At 42.3% G+C, this 21633-nt stretch overlaps 1 protein-coding gene across 3 annotated transcripts in view; it reads right to left on the bottom strand.

Moving 5' to 3' along the window:
- Positions 1 to 7980: 7980 nt before the first annotated feature.
- CASP3 (caspase 3) overlaps positions 7981 to 21633 on the bottom strand; it is a 31343-nt gene continuing 17690 nt past the window's right edge. The window contains exons 6-7 of one of the 3 annotated variants that reach the window (XM_060001299.1): positions 21304 to 21424; positions 7981 to 8396 (exon numbers count right to left, since the gene is read on the bottom strand). In XM_060001299.1, the coding sequence (XP_059857282.1) occupies positions 8080 to 8396; positions 21304 to 21424 (438 nt within the window). In that variant the 3' untranslated portion in view covers positions 7981 to 8079. Of the gene's footprint in view, positions 8397 to 18991; positions 19634 to 21303; positions 21425 to 21633 lie in introns of those variants that run through there. The other 2 variants (XM_060001300.1, XM_060001301.2) reach the window with 2 other exon arrangements.

The following is a 21633-nucleotide window of genomic DNA, read 5'->3' as shown; positions in this document are numbered from 1 at the left end:
GCAAAATTAAGAAATTCTTTCATCAAACGGTGAAAAGAGAAACTATAAAATGGAAAAAGATATTTGCAGCACATAAAACCTACAAAGCATTAACATGTCAGCACAGTTTAAGGAGCTCTTACAAATTAATGAAAAACAACAATAGAAAATTGGCAAAAGACATTAATAGGAGTTTCACAGAGAGGAAACATCCAGCCAATAAACACATAAAAAATTGCTCAATCTCAGTAATTAGGAAAATGAACAATGAGACGTTTTGCGTCTATTCTATTGGCAAATATTAAGAAGTTTGACAATACCAAATATGGAGAGATTGTGGATCAAATATGAAGAGAAAGCTATTTATTATTTGGTCAGAGTTTAAATTAGAACCACCACTTTGGAAAACAATTTGGATTATCTCATGAAGTTGAGCATTCTCATACTTTATGACAGAAAAATTCCTCTAAGTATAAGCTGTAGGGAAACTTGCCCATGTGTACTGGAAGACAAAAAAAAACCAACAAAAAAAACCCCTCACATAGTGCCATTCATAATAACAAAAATCTGGAAATAAACCAAATGTTCATTCATAAGAGAATGGGTAAATTAATGGGAGAATGGATATAAGTTATACATTTAAAAAAGAAAAACAACCAAGCAATATGTTGCTTAAGCAATCATATATATGCGATAAAACATTTTTGTGAAAGCCCAGGAATCATAAGCATAAATTCAGGGCAGTGGTTACCCCTGGGCTGGAGGGTATGAAGCAAGGAGAAGAACAGGGGTAGAGCAGATGTTAGTAGATGTTAGGCCAGAGTTCTTGTTCTTGGGTTGTGTGGTGGGTTCACAGGTGATCACTGGTTTATTCAAATGCACTCAAATATATTTACATAGAGGCCCAGGAACAGTCAAGGATGACCTAGGAACCAAGATGTGCCATGAACCAAGGATTATGATGAATCCATTTTGTGTACTTTAAGTCATTTTAAAAACAGAGAAAAGTAAACCAACAGAAAAGGATTTTTAACAAATGGAATATTGGGCTTCTTGTCATTTTCTTATTCTACAATTCTTCATTACCTCTTTAGCAATGTTTTATTTTAAATTTGATTCCTTGTAAGATTTCTTACCTTTGGTTCTTCAGATTTCTTTTCCAACTCTATTCTTAAATATATAGTGTTCACTATTTGTTAGTATCCAGGTGAGAAAATTCAGAATATGTACTTTTATTTTTAAAATTATTTATTTATTTATTTGGCTGTGCCGGGTCTTAGTTGCAGCATGCGGGATCTTTTAGTTGCGGCATGCGGGATCTTTAGCTGCAGCATGTGAACTCTAAGCTGCAGCTTGTGGGATCTAGTTCCCTGACCAGGGATCAAACCCGCTGCATTGGGAGTGCAGAGTCTTAGCCACTGGGCCACCAGGGAAGTCCCCAGAATATGTGCTTTTAAAGGTTCAGTTCCTGCAACATGTTCTAAGTATTCATGTTTCATGTAAACTATTATTTCCTTTCCAATTGTAACTGTCATCTAGAACACAGTGGCACTATACTTACTCTACAAGTGTTTGGGTGGATTTTTAAAGTAGCCTAAGGTAGGATTAAATGCTAGTTTCTAACAATACAGATTCATCAATGGCCTAGCACACCAATCTTCAGTTGCTAATTATCTCTGTTTTTTTCCACTGAGTTGAAAAGGGAAAGTACAAACTCTGTGAAGTTAGACTAGTTGTGTTACCCATAACATTTGGAGGGCTTTGTTCTTTCAGCCTTTTGCTGTTCAACTGTCACACGCAGCATCTTAGGTGAAAAGGTCCTCTTGTATGGGGATTTTCCCATAGTGCCTTGTGATGCATGAGCGCAGACCCTGCCTTTAGAAGCATTTAAGTATTTTGTATATCAGTGTGACAATTAAAGGAACAAATTATTATTGTATGTTTAGTTCCTGAAGATAAGACCACAGTGACAGTAATGAGGTCAAGACATGGTATCCAGAGAGGGTGAGACTTGATCTTTAAGAGTGAATTCCCTTTACCTCTCTGCCATGATTCATTGACCAGAAAGTTTAGATGGAGCAATGCAGCAAATAACAAATATCCTGGTGTGTAATCACTATCGTGTGCTGCTGATACATGTGATGGTCACTAGACCTGTCTTCCTGTTGACAACAGGTAGGTTGAAGAAAATGTCTCCTTGGGGATTTTCTTGAGTCTTTAAATTGTATCAGAATGAACTTACTTAGAGTTCAGGAAGCTTGGAACACAGGTTGAATTTTAGTCTTTGGCAGGTCTAGGTTAGAGTAACGGGCCTGTCCTTTGTCCTTGTAGCCTCAGGTCACCCTTGGGAAAACACCATGATGCCACTACTGATTTTGAACTTGATGGAGAGTGGGTTGCTAACCCCTGTGTCTAGGGAGAAAAAGAGACATTAATGCCAAGAGTTATGAAATGAGTGGGACTGACATCTGCTTATTATGGGAGGTAGGGGTTTAAGATATAAGAACTTAGGATTTGACAGCCATATTCGTTCGTGGGGCTTGATAAAACCCTGTCCAGTGACCTTTAGGCAATGTGAAAACTGATTAACCCAAATGTGAAACCAGTGTTATCTCACGATCATCCAGAACAATTGGTAGAGCTCTCTTACTTGTGAATGAAATACCACACCTCAGAGGTATTGTTATAATCCAACACAGCACCATTCAGCTCACGTCTGTTCTTCCAGAAGTGCCTGAAATACCCCAAATCCTACAAATTAACATTTCATATGGTGAGAGTGCCTGTCTTTTTTAAGCTATAGATTTCATGTTTATAAGAGCGACGGGCAGGGCCAGTTTCTGGGGGTTTTTAAAATTTATTTACTTTTGGTTGCGTTGGGGCTTCATTGTTGCACAGGGGCTTTCTCTAGTTGTGACGAGTGGGGGCTACTCTTCGTTGCGGTGCATGGGCTACTCTTCGTTGTGGTGTGCGGGCTTCTCATTGCGGTGGCTTCTCTTGTTTCAGAGCCCGGGCTCTAGGTGCATGGGCTTCATTAGTTGTGACACACGGGCTCAGTAGTTGTGGCTCACGGGCTCTAGAGTGCAGGCTCAGTAGTTGCGGCGCACAGGCTTAGTTGCTCCGTGGCATGTGGGATCTTCCCGGACCAGGGCTCGAACCCGTGTCCTCTGCCTTGGCAGGCAGATTCTTAACCACTGCGCCACCAGGGAAGTCCAGGGCCAGTTTTTTGGTTTTTTGGTTTTTTTTTTTGGTGGTACGCGGGCCTCTCACTGCTGTGGCCTCTCCCATTGCGGAGCCCAGGCTCCAGATGCGCAGGCTCAGCGGCCATGGGTCACGGGCCCAGCCACTCCGTGGCATGTGGGATCTTCCCGGACCGGGGCACAAACCCATGTTCCCTGCATCGGCAGGCTGACTCTCAACCACTGCGCCACCAGGGAAGCCCCAGGGCCAGTTTTAACACAGATCATAGCAAGTTTATTTTTCAAAATGCAATTTTGATATTTTACTATTCCTGTTGGGTAGTGGAGGCATTGTTGATATATAGGGCTTTACAAAATGTTTACACCATCCCATAAAAATCCCACTCGCTCTTAATGGACAAGGTGTTTCAAATGTTGGAATACAGTCTTTTAAAACTTGCTGAATAAGTATTTGAATGTGAACTGCTTCTACCCATCCTGAAAAGATACTAGAGCATATATCTATAAGGATAACGTTTTATTTACTGGAGCATATATCTATAAGGATAACATTTTATTTGAATAGATCGTCTGAATAATTACAAATATCCTTCCAGGAGAAGGATGAGCTACCTTCTTTGTCTTTAAGGTTTTTCTCTTACTGTAAGCTTGAAAAATAGGGCAGTTCTGACAGTCCTGGTGAGCTCCACCGGCAAAACTGTAGAGCATGTTACTCACATCTAATTATTCACAGAACCCCTTCTTTGTTCCTGTGTGCCAAGCTGTGAGTTAAATTAGTGGGAGATGGAAGTAATTTTTTGGCAGTACCAAGTGGCCATCGAGGGAGTGCCAAAGATAATTTGGGAACAAAGTCACCCTAACAGATTCCTAAGTATTTTCCCCCACTGAATTTAGTGTTGTCAGAGAAGACTGGTCATTTTTTTAATTCCAGGGTCCAATCTGGGGACAAGGAATAGCAACGACTTGTGTTAGCGACCTAGCAATTTAATCGTCACAGAGGTGGTCATAGAAGGGCCATTTGGACATCTCACCTCCTGCGCAAGTGAGACACCCTTATGGTTTTATAACCATCATTACCTCAAAGCATAGCCAGTGCCATTGAAAATGTTAACACGTTTTTTTTTTTAAGAGGAAACCGTACTCACTTGAGGAAGAAGAGGTTCTGCTGCCTGGGTGCCCTCGGTGTTCAGCTCAGTGTGGAGCGAGGTCGTTTCCTGTCATGTTGGCTTGAGTGGGCTGGTTATTGTCTAAAAGTTTTCTGTCTTCCTAGGCTGCCCCTTTCTTTGGAAGCTTTTTTTTTTTTTTTTTTTTTTGGTTTGCACCCACTGCCCTTTCTGTGTTGCCAGCTTCTCTGTTATTCAATCCAGGATGCATGAGACAATAAGAAAACTCAGGGAACTCACTGCCACATCACTCCCTGGGTTCTGAGGTCACTTCCCCGTCTCCCTCCTCCTCTCCCCTTTCAGAGTTTTCTATATTTGCTTTATAACATCCAGGCTTTCTAGCAGAAGGAATAAGAAGAGTGAATTGACTCCATCTTGGTCTCTCCAGTATCTTTGTATCAGTTAAATAGGAATTCCATTGGAATTGAGACACACAGCATAAATTTCAGAGGTCTCTAGGGATGCACAGAGTGCGCTTCATCAGAGTTTTCTCCAGTAGAAACCCTGCACCTGGGTCATTTTTTAAAAATCAACTTTTGGGAATTCCCTGGTGGTCCAGTGGTTAGGACTCCTCGCTTTCACTGCTGAAGGAGCAGGTTTGATCCCTGGTCGGGGAACTAAGATCCCACGAGCCGCATGGCGCAGCCAAAAAAAAAAAAAAATCAACTTTTGGTTGGTTTAATATTTAATATTTAATAATGAATATTTTATATACAATTGAATGCACTTAAGACTGCACTTTGATGTGTTTTGACAAATATATACACCCATGTAGGCATCACCACCATCAAGATATCGAATATTCTCGTTACCTCCTAAAATCTTCCTTCTGCCCCTTTGCAGTTTCTGGAGTCCTAATCTCTTCCCCAGGCAAGTAGTAATATGATTTTTCTCACTGAGAGCTTGGTTTTTTGCCTGTTCTCATCCCTTATTTAAGTGGAATCTTATAGTATGTACTCTTGTCTGGCTTCTTTCACTCAGCAAGATGCCTCTAAGATTCAACCATGTTGTGTATATTGGTAGTTTGTTACTTTTTACTGGTGATGACTATTCCATGGTACAACTATACCTCAGTTTGTGTATCCATTCACCTCTTGATGGACATTTGTGTTGTTTCCATTTTGGGCCCTTATGAATAAAGGTGCTATGAACATTCACGTACCAGTCTTTTGGTGGACATGCATCTCTCTTTCTCTTGAATAAACAGCTAGAAGTGGAATGAGCGGCTCATATAATAAGTGGATATTTAACTTCTAAGAAAGTGCCAAGCTGATTTCACAAGTGGCTGTCCAAGTTTGCATTACCAGCGGCGGGGTATGAGAATCTCATTACTTCACATCACATCCTTGCTCTGGCCGGGGTCCCTGCCTCCAACACCGATGAGGATCCCTCCAGGCCAGTATGGTTTCGGTGCAACGCTCAGCCGACGGCACTTCTTGGTAAAGCTAGTCCGTGCCCACTCCCCACGGCCCCCCATCTTAGCTCTTTAAATTCCCTGCACTGGAGTGCTGGGTTAGGACAGACTCTGGGATCTTCTCTTGTACAGACCCAGAACCACTCTTCCCATTTGACTTTTGACCCCGACAGGTCTTCCTCAGCTCTAACCCCACATTTTTTTCAGCACAGGGGAATGCTTTCTTTTTTTTTTTTAAACATCTTTATTGGAGTAGAATTGCTTTACAGTGGTGTGTTAGTTTCTGCTTTATAACAAAGTGAATCAGCTATACGTATACATATGTCCCCATTATCTCCTCCCTCTTGCGTCTCCTTCCTACCCTCCCTATCCCACCCGGGGAATCCTTCTTTAGGGGAAAACTAATACTGCCAGGTGTTGTTAAGAAGCTCAGCCTGAAAGAGATGTAAAAATCTTTTGGAGGGGTACTAGAGACTGGTAAACCAATCAGGTTTCAGTGATCTGGATAGGAGGTAATGAACAAGATAACTTTGTAGCTGTTTTAATCGCAATAGACCTGGAGCCTATTAATATTAATACAAAATTTCTTTCATTGAAAATGAGGGAAAAAAGACTTTATGCAAAAGAAATATTCCTCAATTAATTCCAATAATTCAGTTTCAATTAATTTGAAAAGAACTTTTACCATCTCTTTCTCTTTATAGTGGTAGTCATCAGGACATTAAATTTTATTTGGAAAATCCCTCAACCCACCCCACACTGGCTAGTATTTTTTCCATTTTCTGGTGGTCACCTTCTCATTAGACCACCTACTAGGAATCCTACTCAATGATACGTCCCTCCTTAAACAGCAGGGACATTTTGGTCATGACATCACTGCAAGAGGCCCAGAGAAGGGGGCCAGGTGAATTTAGTCCTGTATGGGCCTTAGTTTCCCCATATTTAGATTGAGAGTATTTTAAAAAGTAGATCTCAGGCCACGTGACCTGAATTCTTGTGAATGTACATTACAGCCTCAAGAAGTCTGCAGAACAGGATGGAAGGTGTCTGAGATGGTAAGAGATGCTTCCTCCAGGGCAAAACATTTCCTAAAAGGACAATTTTCTTTCAGGGTGTGGTATCCGGACTTTTTTTGCTGTAATTCTGTAGAATACGTTAATCTAGCAAGAAGAAAAATCACCTGGTGAACTTCCAGCTGAATCAAAGCTGATTCATAAAGTGTCTACCAAGTGTTACTCACCTCCGTGCTCAGCCCTCAGCCCTCACTTGGAGCTGGGCATGACCAGGCAGGCACAGTGGGTGGAATTCTCAGATGCCCCCCCAATTCCTGCCTGCTGGTGTCCATGCCCTGTATGATTCTCACCCCTTGAGTGCAGGCAAGACCTGGGAATATGGTAGGATTTCACTCCTGTCATAGGTTAGGTTACGTGGCAGAAGTGAAGGGATTTTGCAGATGTAACTGTCTCCAACTGGTTGCCTGTGAATAATCAAAAGGGAGATGATCCTGGCTGAGCCTGACCTGAGCAAGTGAACACCTCAAAAGGGGGCCTGGGCCTTCTCTGGAGGGAGGAGATATTTGAAGTGAGAAATCCTCCTGCTGGCCTAAAATCAAACAGCATGTCATGAACCGCCTGTAAAGGGGCCCTCGAGGCGAGGACCCGAGGGTGGCTCGTAGTTGCTGTGGGTGATGTCCGGCTGACAGTCAGCCAGAAAACAGCCATAAGGAACTGAGTTCTACCAATAACTTTAATGAGTCTGGAAATGGTTTCTTCCTGAGTCAAACCTCCAGATGAGAACACAGCCCACGGGCACCTTGATTTCAGCTTGGTTGGCCCCTGACCTGAGGACCTAGCTCCACTGTGCCTGGACTCCAGACCACAAAACCTGTGCGAGAATAAACGTGTTGTTTTAAGATGCTGAGTGTGTGGTAAATGGTTTTGCATCGGTAGAAGATGAAAGCAGCAGGGACCAATCCGTATTCACATTCTTGCAGCTTTCTGCAGAAGCTGCTTGCACCTTGAATTCACAGCACTAGCACAGCCGCCTTGCACGTACATACGTGCAGTGAATCCAACCTATTATGAGCTCTAGGAATCTGAGGGAAGCCATGGATGATCCCTTAGGAAATACATGAGCCTTGATGTAGGAGAGAACTGATTGCTTGTGAAGTCCTAAGCCATGTGCTATATATGCATCCTCTCTAACCTTCCCAACCACACTGCAAGGATGATGTTATGGTTATAATTATTTTATGAATAAGAAAACTGAGGTTCACGGGGGTGAACGAAAATGCCCAAGGTCATGTAGTAAACGAGCAGAGACATCAGGCTTTGTGACTGGACCTTGCTGATCCCAAAGCCAGGGAACTTTCAATTTCACAATGGCTCCTTCCTGTTTCTGACCTCCACTTTGTTTTTGAGTTCCTAAAAGCCACATCATCATTCGGCTTCCCAGTTGCCCAACTCTGTGGCATGCTCACGCAGTCACTCCTTGCTTGGAGCGATGCCTGGAGCCCAGACTCTCCTTGTTGGTCTTCTTGCTCATGTATGTTTGCTGCTACCCACACACAACACCATGGACAGGTGCTCCCGACTTCATTCCGCCAGCTATAGGAGCTGCTGCTGCTTTGCTTTCTGGATCCTAAGGTGACAGATGGGTGAAAGAAGAATGGAGTTGGATAGAAAATCGAAAAGGAAAGCAAAAAAGAAAATTATGGTGTGTTAAATGCATTGCCAAGAGACTTTGAAATTTTTTAGTTAAGAAAACCAGTGTATACATCACAGGATAGGGGTCTGCCCATTTTCAACCAAATTTGACTCCAACTCTGTAGTGTGCCAGCTCTATCCTGAGGCTTGTTTACCCTCCTTTAAGGTGGCTTCTTTAAGTGATGCACTAAAGTATAGTTGTGGGTCATCTTGAGGGCAGGTTCTGGAAAAGTGAGTCTCTGCCATTTGTTCACATTGTTCATAACGATCTGAGATCTTGCATTCTTCTGCTCTCTCCTCCAGCTACTCCCCCCCACCCCCACCAAGAAAAGATCCTTTCTGATCATCTATCACTTTGACCAACTCTCCATACACATGCTGATGCAGTATCTCACAAGGACAAAGCTCTGAGGATCAGGTGTAAGGTGTTTTCCCAATCTGTTTTACAGACACACGCTCCCTTCTAGATTCCAGGTGCATGCTTTGGCTTGTGTTTTCATTCGGTGTCCTTTAAAGAAGTGAGTAATCGGGGGATTGTAGAAAGAGCAACGACTTGGGAAGCAGAAATGCCTGGATTCATGTTCAGGCACTACCAACCACAGGCTGTGTGACCTTAGGCCAGTTGTTTAACCTCTGAGCTTTCAATTACAAAATTTCAACTTCAGTTAGCAAATTGAGATGATAATGCTACTTCCTAAGATTATTGTGAGAATTAAGGGAGATACTGTTTGTGAAGAGCTTGGCATAGAGAAATTGCATAAGGGTAGCTACTGTCATAAGCACATGTGGCAAAATCTGCATCCTCACTTCCTTTCACCCTGTCACAACTTCCTGTTCCCGCACTGTCGATTTGGCTGTGAGACGCAAGGCCTTCATGGCCCCAAGGAGACTTGTCGCATTAAGTTCTTGTGTTTTGATGTTTACCAGCTGAAGGCCAGGTGTGACAGACAGAGAAGGCTGATCTGCCTCTTCCCTCTCCGTCCTCCCCGCCACCAGGTGAAACTCCTCCGAGCTGGGGAAGGGAGGAGACCTGGTGAGGAGAGAGCCGGGGTGAGTCCATGCTGAGGGCCTCACAGAAGGAGCCCTGCTGTGCAGCCCCTTAAATTTGGGGTTCTGCAACTTAGAACAGACTGGCACCCCATTTCCTGCTTGGATCCCTGAAGGAGAAGCTCCCGCCGCGCCCGCCCCATCATGGTAGGTGTAGAATAAGGCATAAGCGGTAGAAAGGGCTTAAGTAGGTGGGCTGGGGGCAGCCTCCCAGACACCCTGCTTGTCCCACCAGGGCTCAGGAAACAGCTCAATAACCTTCCTCTGTGCTCTGAGATGCAGCTGACTTTGATGGGTGAAGGGCAGCAGAAGATTATGCTGCCCTGAAAATACCTCTTTGGCATAGGATTCGTTTGAGAAACTACAGACACAGGAGAAGCTCTGAAAACAAAGGAGAAGTTACTCTTTTGCAAGAGAAATGTGCATTTACAAAGGAAATTTCCACTTGTAGGGTTCTCTCCCTCTCCATACCAGGAAGGGAAGGAAAACCCTTAATCACAAGGGACCTATCAACGGAGGAGGTACAGACTGAAATCTGTGTGACAAACCTTACCCTTGTTTACCTTGCTCTTCCTGGCAACCGTCCCCATAACTGAGCTCCCCTCTCTTTTCTTTCTTTTGTCTTTAGTGAAGAGGTTATTCAAGCCAGTGGTTTAGGTCATGTTGGGGAGTTACTCGGTTTTGCTGGGTGTCTCCCATGTACACACAGGTTCATAAACTTCTGTTCGTTTATTGTCTTGTGAATCTGTCTTTTATTACAGGGACCTCAGCCAAGAACTCAGAAGGGTAGAGGGAAAATTATTTTTCCTCCCCAACAAGGGCCTCGTGACTGGGGATGAGAGGACGCAGAGTGGCCGCAGAGTACATCGTGAGAGCAGAAACCCCACGGGAATGCAGGTGTCCTGATGGATGCCAGAGAGGTGGGGAGGGGGAGAGGACAGTCAAACAGAATGACGTTAATCTCAGCAGGACCCACGGGGCACCTGTGACACTGGAAAACCAGATACCTCCAACCTCCTCCTCCCTGCGTGTCATGATGCTTCACAAACTCCCAGGCAGGGAGTGAGCCCCAAGTTGGATGGTTTAACTCTGAGTGGATTGGGTTTGCCCTAAACCGATGAGTTCTCCACTACCAAGCAGAACTGAGGTTCAAGTAACTTGACATATTAACAGAGTGATAAAGACAGTTCGCGTATCCAGTGACCCCACCCATGTCACAGATCTAAGCCTAAATCAGCCTGATTTTACCAGAAACTCCTGCCAAGGAAGCCTGACATACACCACTCACAATCCTCCAACTCAGCTTTAGCTAGTTTACTTTACCCTAGAAAACAGGACCTGCTAGTTTTGTAAGGAAATCCCCACCCTCCTACCCAGTCGTGCTGTTTCCACGTGGCCTCTTCTCTCTGTAAACCTCCTTCTTGCCCAAAATCCCTCCGGAAGTGGGTTCCACTGCTTGTGAGACGCTGTGCTCCCCAAATCCTTGAATAAGGGACTTCAAACTCATTACTAACTCGTTTTCGTTTTGTCATTAAATGAGAAAGTTGTGAGGGGAAACAGAATATGCCACCCCAAAGTAGCCACTTGGACATGTGGATGTTTTGGCCTGAAGGCAATGAAGACCCAGCAGTCTCTGGAAAAGCTTTTTGCCTCTCCCTTAACTGCCTAAAGGAATTTAGATAAAGGAATTTAGATAAAGGGCTTGTTGCCCTTTATCTAAGGGCAAAAGAGCTATTACTAGAGAGAACTTTTATATCAGAAAGACTTATCTGCAAGGCAAGGCAAACATTTGTTTACCAGACATTTTTTTCTTCTCCTCTTCCTGTGATTTGTCTTCCTGCCCTTTGAAGCCCAGACCCCTATCCCCTTCTTCTTGGCTCAAGAAGGATGGTATGTAAGCCTCACTTAGAATAGAAGGGGCACAAAGTTGAGAGCTCTAAGTACAGATAAGTCAAGAAAGTAGTTTCCCTAGTTCTACTGGCATTTCCAACAACAGCAAACTGATGGATACGTAGAATAACCTGCCATGGTTCTCTAGAGCTTTAATCTGTCAAGACAACTTTTCCATCGTTATCTTTTTAAAAATTCTCATGTCACTACTACTGGAAGGAAGATATTATTGCCCCCATTTTAGAGAAAGAGAAACTGGAGTTCAGACTGGGGAAGAGGCAGCTAGCGAGCGGATTCCAGAGCTGGTACTACCCAAACTACACGAAACCAACCCAGTGGAGGAAGTGGGCACGTGGGAGGTGAAGCAGGGCGGGGGGGAATTCTGAGCTGAAATGAACTGTGACTGTATTTAGTGAAAAACATTTCTTAGTCATAGTTTACCTATAAGCTTCACATGCTGAAAAAAATGGGTTGCCCAACAAACATAAGACCTTCAAAGACAGTGCAGGTGTCAACTAGGAATTTCCCAGAATTTACTTGATGTGATTCAAAATTATGCTCCCGTCCAACAAAGCAAGTTGATATCAGTGCAGTGGTTTGAAGGGACTTTTACATCAGGGCTTGAACACAGAGCAGATGCCCTTAAGGCTCATAGATAAACTTTCCCAATAAGCTTCCATCGGTGACTTGATGGCTTTCAAGAAGAAAACTGGAAAGAGAATCCCTAACACTTTTAGTGGTTAACTTTAAGGATGTGAATGTATTATAGTGGCTCTGAGTCTAGCCTATCTTTTTTATGTTTTCCTTGGGTAAACCAAACCACTGTTTTGGTTCAACTATTTCAACATATTAATTCTGCTCTATGCTTGAGGGCATGTGAGGAGATGAGAGAACCCAGGGGGTAAATCAGGTTCTAATTTTGTCCCATTTTGTACTTACATGAGAAATTCAAATGAAATATAAAGGATATTTGATTGCTTTGAATATCAGAGAGATATACCCAAAAAGTTCATATTAAATTTCTCACAGTAAAGGTTTTTTGAAAAAAATTTGTTTAGAAGGTACCAAGGGTACCTTCAACAGGGATTAACTGAAACGAAAACAGGCAAATGGAATCTGTCCTTAATGGACAGACTTTTAATATTTAGATCATTTAATTTTGTATCAGCCTGGGTTGGGTCAAGGGTGTGATGATAAATCAGACCAGAGCTGATACACACAAGACAAATCTGATTTGTTCGCAGTGCAAGGTCCCAAGCTCACAGCTGGGGACAGAGAGCCACGAGGAGGGCGAGCAGGAGATGGGGAGAGCAGGGTGAGGCGTGGGTGCAGAACAAGATTTTGGTACCCAGACTGCCCCCATCACTTACCCCCGCAGGAGTTCAACCCGTTCTCACAGATTTACAAATAATTGAAACTCTCAACAGACACCACTTGCACATTTTATTGCTCAGTCTCTTACGTCAGAATTTGCATCAGCAACAGTAGCTCTGGAAGCAAATGTTCAAAACAGAGACCCAGCAGCATTGGCTGGAAACAGGCAACTACGATTTCTACCTGGTGCTTTTGTCTATTTTATGTTCCAGTTACAAACTGGAAACAAAAATATATATATTTTAAAGTTTTGAGCAGAATTATTGGTTATGTTTTCTAAGCTTTAAAAATGAGCAGGGACCTTGGAAAATGTGAGATTATGTCCCTCCTTATTTTGGGAGTGAGGAGGAAATGAAGGAGGTGGGAGTTAAAATGCCCTTTCTTTTATGAATGGTGATAACAGGTGGTAGTTTTAAACAGTGTTAATTGGCAGAAACAGAAGGTGGATTTTTAAAAGTCCGCTAAAAGCAAAGGTTTATAAACAAAACTACATTTTATCACATTATCTTATACTATACTCCTGCACATGGAAGCTCATTTCAGCAAATCAGTGCCCATAGGGAGGAGGACACATCCAGCATTCTCACCCCTTAGTTCCATGACCTCAGTTCCAAAATGGTCTTTCATACTACTTCACTCTTCAACTTAATCAGTCACATCTTTTTCATGATTGAATTTGCCCCACCTCCCATCCATTCTCTGACTACAATCTGCAATCCTTTTAGTCTTATTGTTCCACTGCTTGTACGATGAGGGTTCTTCAAATTCATCAGGACCATCAGGCCACAGACCACTCTTCTTATTCCCTAAAATTACCCCCTTCTGTGTTCAGTGCCCCGTCTCTCCAGCTTAGCTCCATGGTCCATCAGTTGAGTAGTAACTCATTTTGCAGTCTCCTGAAGTCCGTGGCTCCTCTTTTTTTTTTAATAAATGTGGGAAAATACCCAAAGTTGGATGAAGCCAACACATACCAAGCAGCTGAATTATCCTAGATAAAACCCCACAACAGGGCAGGCTGGTACCACTGTGATTCACCATCGCTGGTTTCAACTGGGTCCTAAACGCTGCCCAGCGATCTCACTAAACTTCTCCCGTCAACTCACTCTCCAGCTCTTGACAATGGTTTCAAAGCTTCCTTATTCTTCTAACCCTTTGAACAGTTAACTTTGAGCACAGTCATTGTCTTCTACTTCTTAAAAAATAGAGTGTTATAACCTCCTGCTACAAAACTTACAAGCCTAGCTTTATTCACATCCAGCTTCTCATATTTCCTCCCGTTAAAAACAAACAAACAAAAAAACCTCACCTCCTCTCTGCATCCCCACAATTAGCTCAGATTTAACCCTCTCTCATTGCTTAGGAACCCTACGCTGTCAGTTACTTTTCCCTCCAGTATTTTCAGTCTTTTTCCGGACTGGATTCTCGCCATCAGCATTTAAACATGCTCAAATCTCTCACACAACACAACATTTCAACTCATTTCCCCCTCTAGCTACTTCTTCCCGCCAACCCCACCCTTCCTTCGAAGGCAATTTCTCAAGTTTTCTGTACTTTTAATTTCCGTTTCCTCACTTGGCACTCATTTAGCAGTCCTCTCTAAGCTGGCTTCTGCCTCAATATTTGCACAGAATCCCCTTTGTCAAGATCACCTATAACCTCCTGTCACAAATCCAATGCATATTTCAAACGTTCATTTTCTCTGAATTTTCAGTAGTTTGCCCCGGCAGGCCACTTCCTCGGGAAGCAGTTTCTTCCCTTGGCTTTCTCACCCTATACTCTCCTGTTTCCCCACCTTCAGCCCTGGCCGTCCTTTTCGGTCTCCTTTCCTGGGTCCCTAGATGTTGGAGCCTCTTCCCGCTGCACTAGTACTCTGGCCCTAGGTGGGATCTGTAGGTATAGCATCCTCAAGGCCCCACTCTGCAGCATCTCCCTGTTAGCCTCACCTGCTCTCCTTCTGCTGACTCCCCTCCACCCACAGTGGCCTCCTCAATGCTCCTTAAACCTGCCAGGCAGAAATGAGTCTTTGGAAATATTTCAGTAAAATCAGTGAATTAGCTTTCAATACATTGGCCAAACATGCTTCCCTCTTGGGAAACTGTATATGAGGCTGCTAGGTCCCTGAGCTGACATTTAAGTCACCTAAAACCAAAGCATAAGGTGTAGATCAGACATTGGCCTCTTAGCTCAAACATGCTACTTAATAGCTTTTGCACCAACTTTAAATCTGGAAAAACATTTTCTTGAAAGGGAGATGCTTGCTTTTTCTGAACATCCCTAAGCATTTCAGTTCCTCAGTTCTTTCAATTATCAACGTAGCAGACGGTAGAGATTCTGTGCACAAAAATTCTTTGATGGATATTTCTTGGTCTGCCTCATCATGTGATAATTTATTACAATCATATTGCAAAGGATAAGGATGGAACAACTAGAGAGTGAATTAAGAAACGAATGTGAATAGTCTAGTTTGCTCCTTGAGCTATAAAAAACTGATGCTGAGTATTACTTTAGGCTCAAGTTCTAATATCAAGCGTGTTACGATTTCTCAGCTAATACCTACAGAGGTTGAAGCAAAGAAGAAAATAAACAAGCTAAACAAAATCCTGCAACATGGCTATGGACAGCCATGGCATCCCTCCCAGCCCTACCCCCGTATGGAACCACGTTCTCATTCCTGAAAGTTTTGTGCCATCCCCATCCCCCCTTGATTTGATTCCATTTTTGAAGCCAGGTAATAATACATTGACACGGTTCCAAAAAGTCAAAACGATATAGAAAAGTCAACACAAAAGAAATTTCACTTCCATCCCTGTTCCCATCCACCATTTACATTTGTATTAGTGCCCTTTATCCTCCTGGTGTTGCTTTACGCATATTCTTATGCTCTCCCCGCCCCCTAGACCTTTTTTACACAAATTACAGCATACTGTCTATGGCGTTCTGTGTTTTGTTCTTTCCCACCTGATCATACATGCTGGAGACCTTTATCAGTTCAAGAGGGTCCTCCTCGTTCTATTTTACAGCAAGTCGTGTTCCACTGTGTGGATGCAACAGTGTATCTAACCTATCGTTTTTACAGCTGGGTTGCTGTAAAAGAATGCTAAGGTGAATCATTGCGTATATACTTTTGTACATGTACGGGTGTATGGGCAGTTTGAGCTCCAAGACCTGAGATTGCTACTTCAAGAGTAAATAATTGGATAGGTATTGCCGGATTCTCCTCCACACGCGGTTGTGCGGTCCCACCAACGGGGGATACATTTCCCCACAGCTCAGCCAACAGAATGTTGTCAAATGAGGTCTTTTGTCCGTCTGCTAGATGACAGATGATACCTTAGTTTAATCTGAATTTCTCTTGTGATGATTAAGATTTTCATCTGAGGTATAAGGGACATTTGGTGTTTTTCTATGAACTGTCTGTTCATGGCCCTTAGTCCATTTTTCTATTGGGTTCTTGGCCTTGGTATTTTTCTTTTTAATATTGAAGACTTCTTTATTTAGCAGAGATTAGAATGGGCTCTACTATCAACGTACTACAGAACTATAGCTTTAAAAGAGTCTTAAGGGAGTTATTCATGTCACCCTCTACTCCTTGGAAACAGGAATCCCCTAGTCCCAATTAGAGAATTTTATTAGTTTTCTGACTTAAAAGTAATGTACATTCACTATAGAAATACTGGAAGAAATGTAAACCACTCATGTTTGCACTTTCTCATATTTCTCTTCTAGGTACATAAAACACAAAGGGGACTTCTTCCCCTGTCACAGCTCCTCTCCCAGAGCTGACCATCTGGGGACATCACAGGTTTTTTTTCAACCCTCCCCCGCCCCCAGTTCTTCCCCCCATCCTCTATTCACCCTACTAAAAATTTATGGGTTGAAGTGATTCATTTCAGCAATATCCTTTATACTCTGCTACTCCCCATTCCTCCAAGCAAGGAAACAAACAAAAATATGGTCATATTTAGGGGCTGTGATCTCTGCAAACTTCGTATCCTTCCTGGCATCATGGTAACTTTAGAAATGGTCTTCTGAGAGGGACCTGGGAGAAAAGGAAGGCTGCTTATCCTATTCGGTAATTTGCCACCATCTCAAAGTATTTGATTAAAGGGTCCTGTTGCATCTTCTCTGGCCCTTCCAAATCAAGCACTTGGTTAAAAATATTTTAATTTCAGCGAGTAGCACATCAGAAACAACAACAAACACTTGAATGTGATGGTAATTTTAAGTTAAAATTTATATTTGGAAATAAAAATTCATAATAACAAATTTTTTATAAAATTGTCACATAGGGGTTTCCCTGGTGGCGCAGTGGTTGAGAGTCCGCCTGCTGATGCAGGGGACTCAGGTTTGTGTCCCGGTCCGGGAGGATCCCACATGCCGTGGAGCGGCTGGGCCCGTGAGCCATGGCCGCTGAGCCTGCGTGTCCGGAGCCTGTGCTCCGCAACGGGAGAGGCCACAACACTGAGAGGCCCGCGTACCGCCAAAAAAAAAAAAAAAAAAAAAAAAAAATTGTCACACAGGAACACACTTTAAGATACTTCATTGACTTCGAAAAAATTACAGACATAGCCAAAACAAATAGCTTTCATTTATAAATGTGAGTTCCTTTCTTTCAGCAAAAGAAGGCTCACAGGAAATGTCAGACGGAAAAGCAGCGGGATACAGCGATGCAGGGACGGCTCAACATCTCTTGAGCTAGGAGGCTCCTAGCCTGCTGTCCCCAGCTCGGGCCATGCTGCTTCTCCTCTCTGGCCTTCAGTTTCCCTGGGCACCAAAGGAGGGAAGACTGACTGCTAACGTCCTGCATGCCATGGTCCTTTCATTTCAGAGAACCGTATATGATCACAACAGTATCATTCTCCTTTGATTATAAATGTCAACAAAATACAACTTAACATGCTCAAAAATTTTACTACAAAGAGTGCTATGATTTTTCCCATCCTTGGCAAAGGATGGTTGAGGGCCCATATTATTGGGCCACACTCACCGCTTATATTGGAAAATGAGGAAATGCTAATGAAATTGCTTTTATGGGCTGACATTCATGGATGGCAGAAAGGGACATTCCAGAAGGAGTCCAGGATTTGCTCTTCAGGAGTACTTCAGCTCCCAAAGCTTGGTGGCCAAGTGCACACGTGGCCACACCCATGTCTGCGTGCCGTCTGTCAAGGTCACTGAGCACTTGTTATCGTTGAAGGGGAGAGACCTCAGGATTTTCCCCTAACAACACTCCGAGCGTCTTGTATATCATATTCATATTCATACACTTAAGCATTAATTTACATACTTAATTTCTGACAGGCTGACAACTGCAGCCCTTCTCCCCCTCGGTGTAAAGTGAGAAGTGAATTGTTATTCAGTGTATCCAGTACAGTGGTAATGGTGCTAGCTGTATTTTATATAATGTGCTATCTGCAGAAAGGCAGATAAGAATTTAACATCCAATTAAAAGCTGTCATTGAAAAAATTGAAAAAAAAAAGTGCTACAACTTTTATTATGACTCTCACCATCTTCTGAAAATTTCCATTTCAGAAGTTTGATTTGGTTCACTTTCTTGGAGCTTCTTGCCTTGGGAGCATCCTCCATGTACACCTCCATGTACATGAAGAAACTAGCCAGCATTCCTTTTCCTGAAGCCGTAGTCTATGGCTCTGCCTTCATGACATAGGCTGCGCTGTGTCCCTGTTCAGGCTCAAGCCATCTTCTAATTAAAAGTGCCCAGCTGATTGATTTACTGTTTCTTCCTCACACCTCACTGTGTATTCTGTAAGTTGTATTTTAGTATGTTCCTATAGAATTTCTTCAATTCATGCTGCTATCAGTGTGATCAAAATTTGAGGTTTTGCATAAGAGCCCTTCAGATACTCTGTGGGAATGCGAGGCCCAGCAGCTGGTGGGAAGAGTTGCATTTCAGCACCTTATAGTCCTAACTCTGTCTCCCTCTATTAATGTTGCATTTAACCTGAGAGAGTCAACTTAGTTTTCCTGCATATTCTCAAGTAAAACATTTAGTTCCTTTTTCAATACTAAACATAATTTTTTCTTTTTTTTTAACAACAAGGACATGCTCGGGACAGACATCACAACACCATATGCTCAGATGGGTGATGTAAAAATACTATTGTCTTGTCTCCAAATACTAATTCTAAGATCAAGGTCTTCAAGCATTTGACCATGCACATGGACCACCAAGTTCGAGGATACATTATTCCACATCATCATGTCTATAGTTTGACAAAAACCAGAACATGTTCTCTGAAACAAGAGCATTGTCAATATCACTGAAACACATTACAGCACTGTTTAAATTCTTCCATAATTCCTTGAAAATTTGTAGCATAGCATAATCACTAAAACTTGCTAATTATGAGAGCTGTTAATTTACAATCATTTCCTCTCATAATGACTGTACCATTATCCATTTTTATTTATTCTTAATTAAATTCAATTTCAACTACCTGATTGTGTTTGAGGTAGCTTCATAGTAGTTTTATTGCTATGAAAGTGACATATTTCCATGTATCACCTCGGGGATTAGATTAGATTTAAATGAGAGAGGAAAATATAGTTATCAGTCACACTGTTTCCTCACTTGGCATACAGATTAAAAAAAAAAATCATCCATTTCTTCAGTGATTAAAAATACAGTTCTTTTGTGAGCATAGACACAATACAAGGAATCTGTTTCTTTGCATGAAAAGTAGAATCATTGGAAAAGGACTCGAATTCTATTGCTACCTTTCGGTTAACCCGAGTGAGAATATGCATAAGCTCAAGCTTGTGAGCGTACTGTTTCAGCATTGCACAAAGTGACTGGATGAACCAGGATCCGTCCTTTGAATTTCGCCAGGAATAGTAACCTACAAGGCAAAATGTAACCAAAATATCATGGATATCCAATGTTAGCTGATTTAATAAATTACAACATAATCATGAAGGTAAAAACAAGCATAAACATCCATAGGTATTATTAGCCATAAAAATAAATAAATAAATGAATGAATGACACCTTTGATTCCAGGGGAAAACAAAACAAAAACCAAATGGGTGCTTTATGTATACCTCTGCTTCGACAAGGAAAAGAGTTGTGGACTAACTTCACCACTGAGTTACTGAGAATTTTACTTCCTGGGCTTCCCTTCCAATAGGGAAGAAAAGGGTAACGTGCAGAAGATGCAAAAGCAAAGAAATGAAAAGTATCATTATAAGTAGCATCGTGTTGCAATCAGATTATTGGCTTATCCAAGAAATAACCTGCTTACATATGCACACATATTTGAGTGTCCTAAATTTGTCTACAGGGCATCTAAATAGAGTATAATAAACACATTATAGTATATTCAAAAGTCCAAAAAGGGGAAATAGTGTATTTATTGTTCTTTTTCCAGATTAACTATTGGATCCATTCCTTTTTTTCAGCTGTGCCGCACGGCTTGTGGGACCTTAGTTCCCCGACCAGGGATCGAACCCAGGCCCGTGGCAGTGAAAGCAATGAGTCCTAACCACTGGACTGCTGGGGAATTCCCTGGATCCATTGCTTTTAATTTGAAAGTACTTTATCTGGAAAGATGCCTGGAGGTTAAAAGAAGTCACATTGACTATATTTAAAAATGTAATACTGTTTAAAAATACATTTGCCCTATATTTCCAAACTTTGTGACACCCTTAGTTGTATAAGTAAACAGTTGTATGATCAATAAATATTTATTTATATGATGACACGTATAATACAACCACAAAAAAGTGGAGGTTGATAACCTATTCATAAATCATTTTTAACTCTATTTTCCCTCATTCCATTTCTACCTGCGCATATGCTATTCAGGCTTATCCTTTCAATTTCCTATCTTCCAAAGAATTCCTGGAAAACACAGTTCTCTCCTATTCCAGGAAGTGGGCAAAGCTCTGACTTGTCCTATGTTTTAATACAGTTTCCATGTGGTATCAAGTTCATGAATGACACTATGTAAGTATGCTTTCCTATAGATGCACATTTTCTAGCCCAACTTTGCTAAAGACAACTTTTTGAGACTTGTCTGTGGTTAAGGTACCCTAAAATACAGACAAGTTGGCTTTTTAAAAAAAAATTTATTTATTTACTTATTTTGGCTGAGTTGGGTCTTCGTTGCTACCTGCAGGCTTTCTCTAGTTGCAGCGAGCGGGGGCCACTCTTCGCCGCGGTGCGCAGGCTTCTCACTGTGGTGGCCTCTCCTGCTGCGGAGCATGGGCTCTAGGCGTGCGGGCTTCAATAGTTGTGGCACATGGGCTCAGTAGTTATGGCTCACGGGCTCTAGAGCGCAGGCTCAGCAGTTGTCGCGCACGGGCCTAGCTGCTCCGCGGCATGTGGGATCTTCCCGGACCAGGGCTCGAACCCGTGTCCCCTGCATTGGCAGGTGGACTCCCAACCACTGCGCCACCAGGGGAGCCCCAAGTTGGCTTTTTATGGATATCAAAATCATGAAAGCCTTTGGAACACACTCTTCATTGTTTAAAATCTACATATAACATTCAGTATTAGTAAGTTTCTTACCAGGTGCTGTAGAATATGCATACAAGAAGTCTGCCTCAACTGGTATTTTCTGACAGGCCATGTCATCCTCAACACCACTGTCTGTCTCAATACCACAGTCCAGTTCTGTGCCTCGGCAAGCCTAGAGGTTAGAAAATAAACATTTATTTAAAAAGTTTAAAAAAAGAAAAGGAAACTAAACATTTATTTTAAAAAATATGTGTGTACATGTACAACTGTTATTTCTAAGAAATGCAAAGGCTCTGTAAAAACTGATGTTAATTATGCAGAATCCTTTTGCTAGAAGTCTAAAATTAAAATTTATTCTCTATCTCCTAAGTGGTAGTTTAA

Source organism: Delphinus delphis, chromosome 21 (assembly GCF_949987515.2).
Source record: "Delphinus delphis chromosome 21, mDelDel1.2, whole genome shotgun sequence".
Lineage (NCBI taxonomy): Eukaryota > Metazoa > Chordata > Mammalia > Artiodactyla > Delphinidae > Delphinus > Delphinus delphis.
This window is presented reverse-complemented; position numbering and strand designations above follow the sequence as displayed.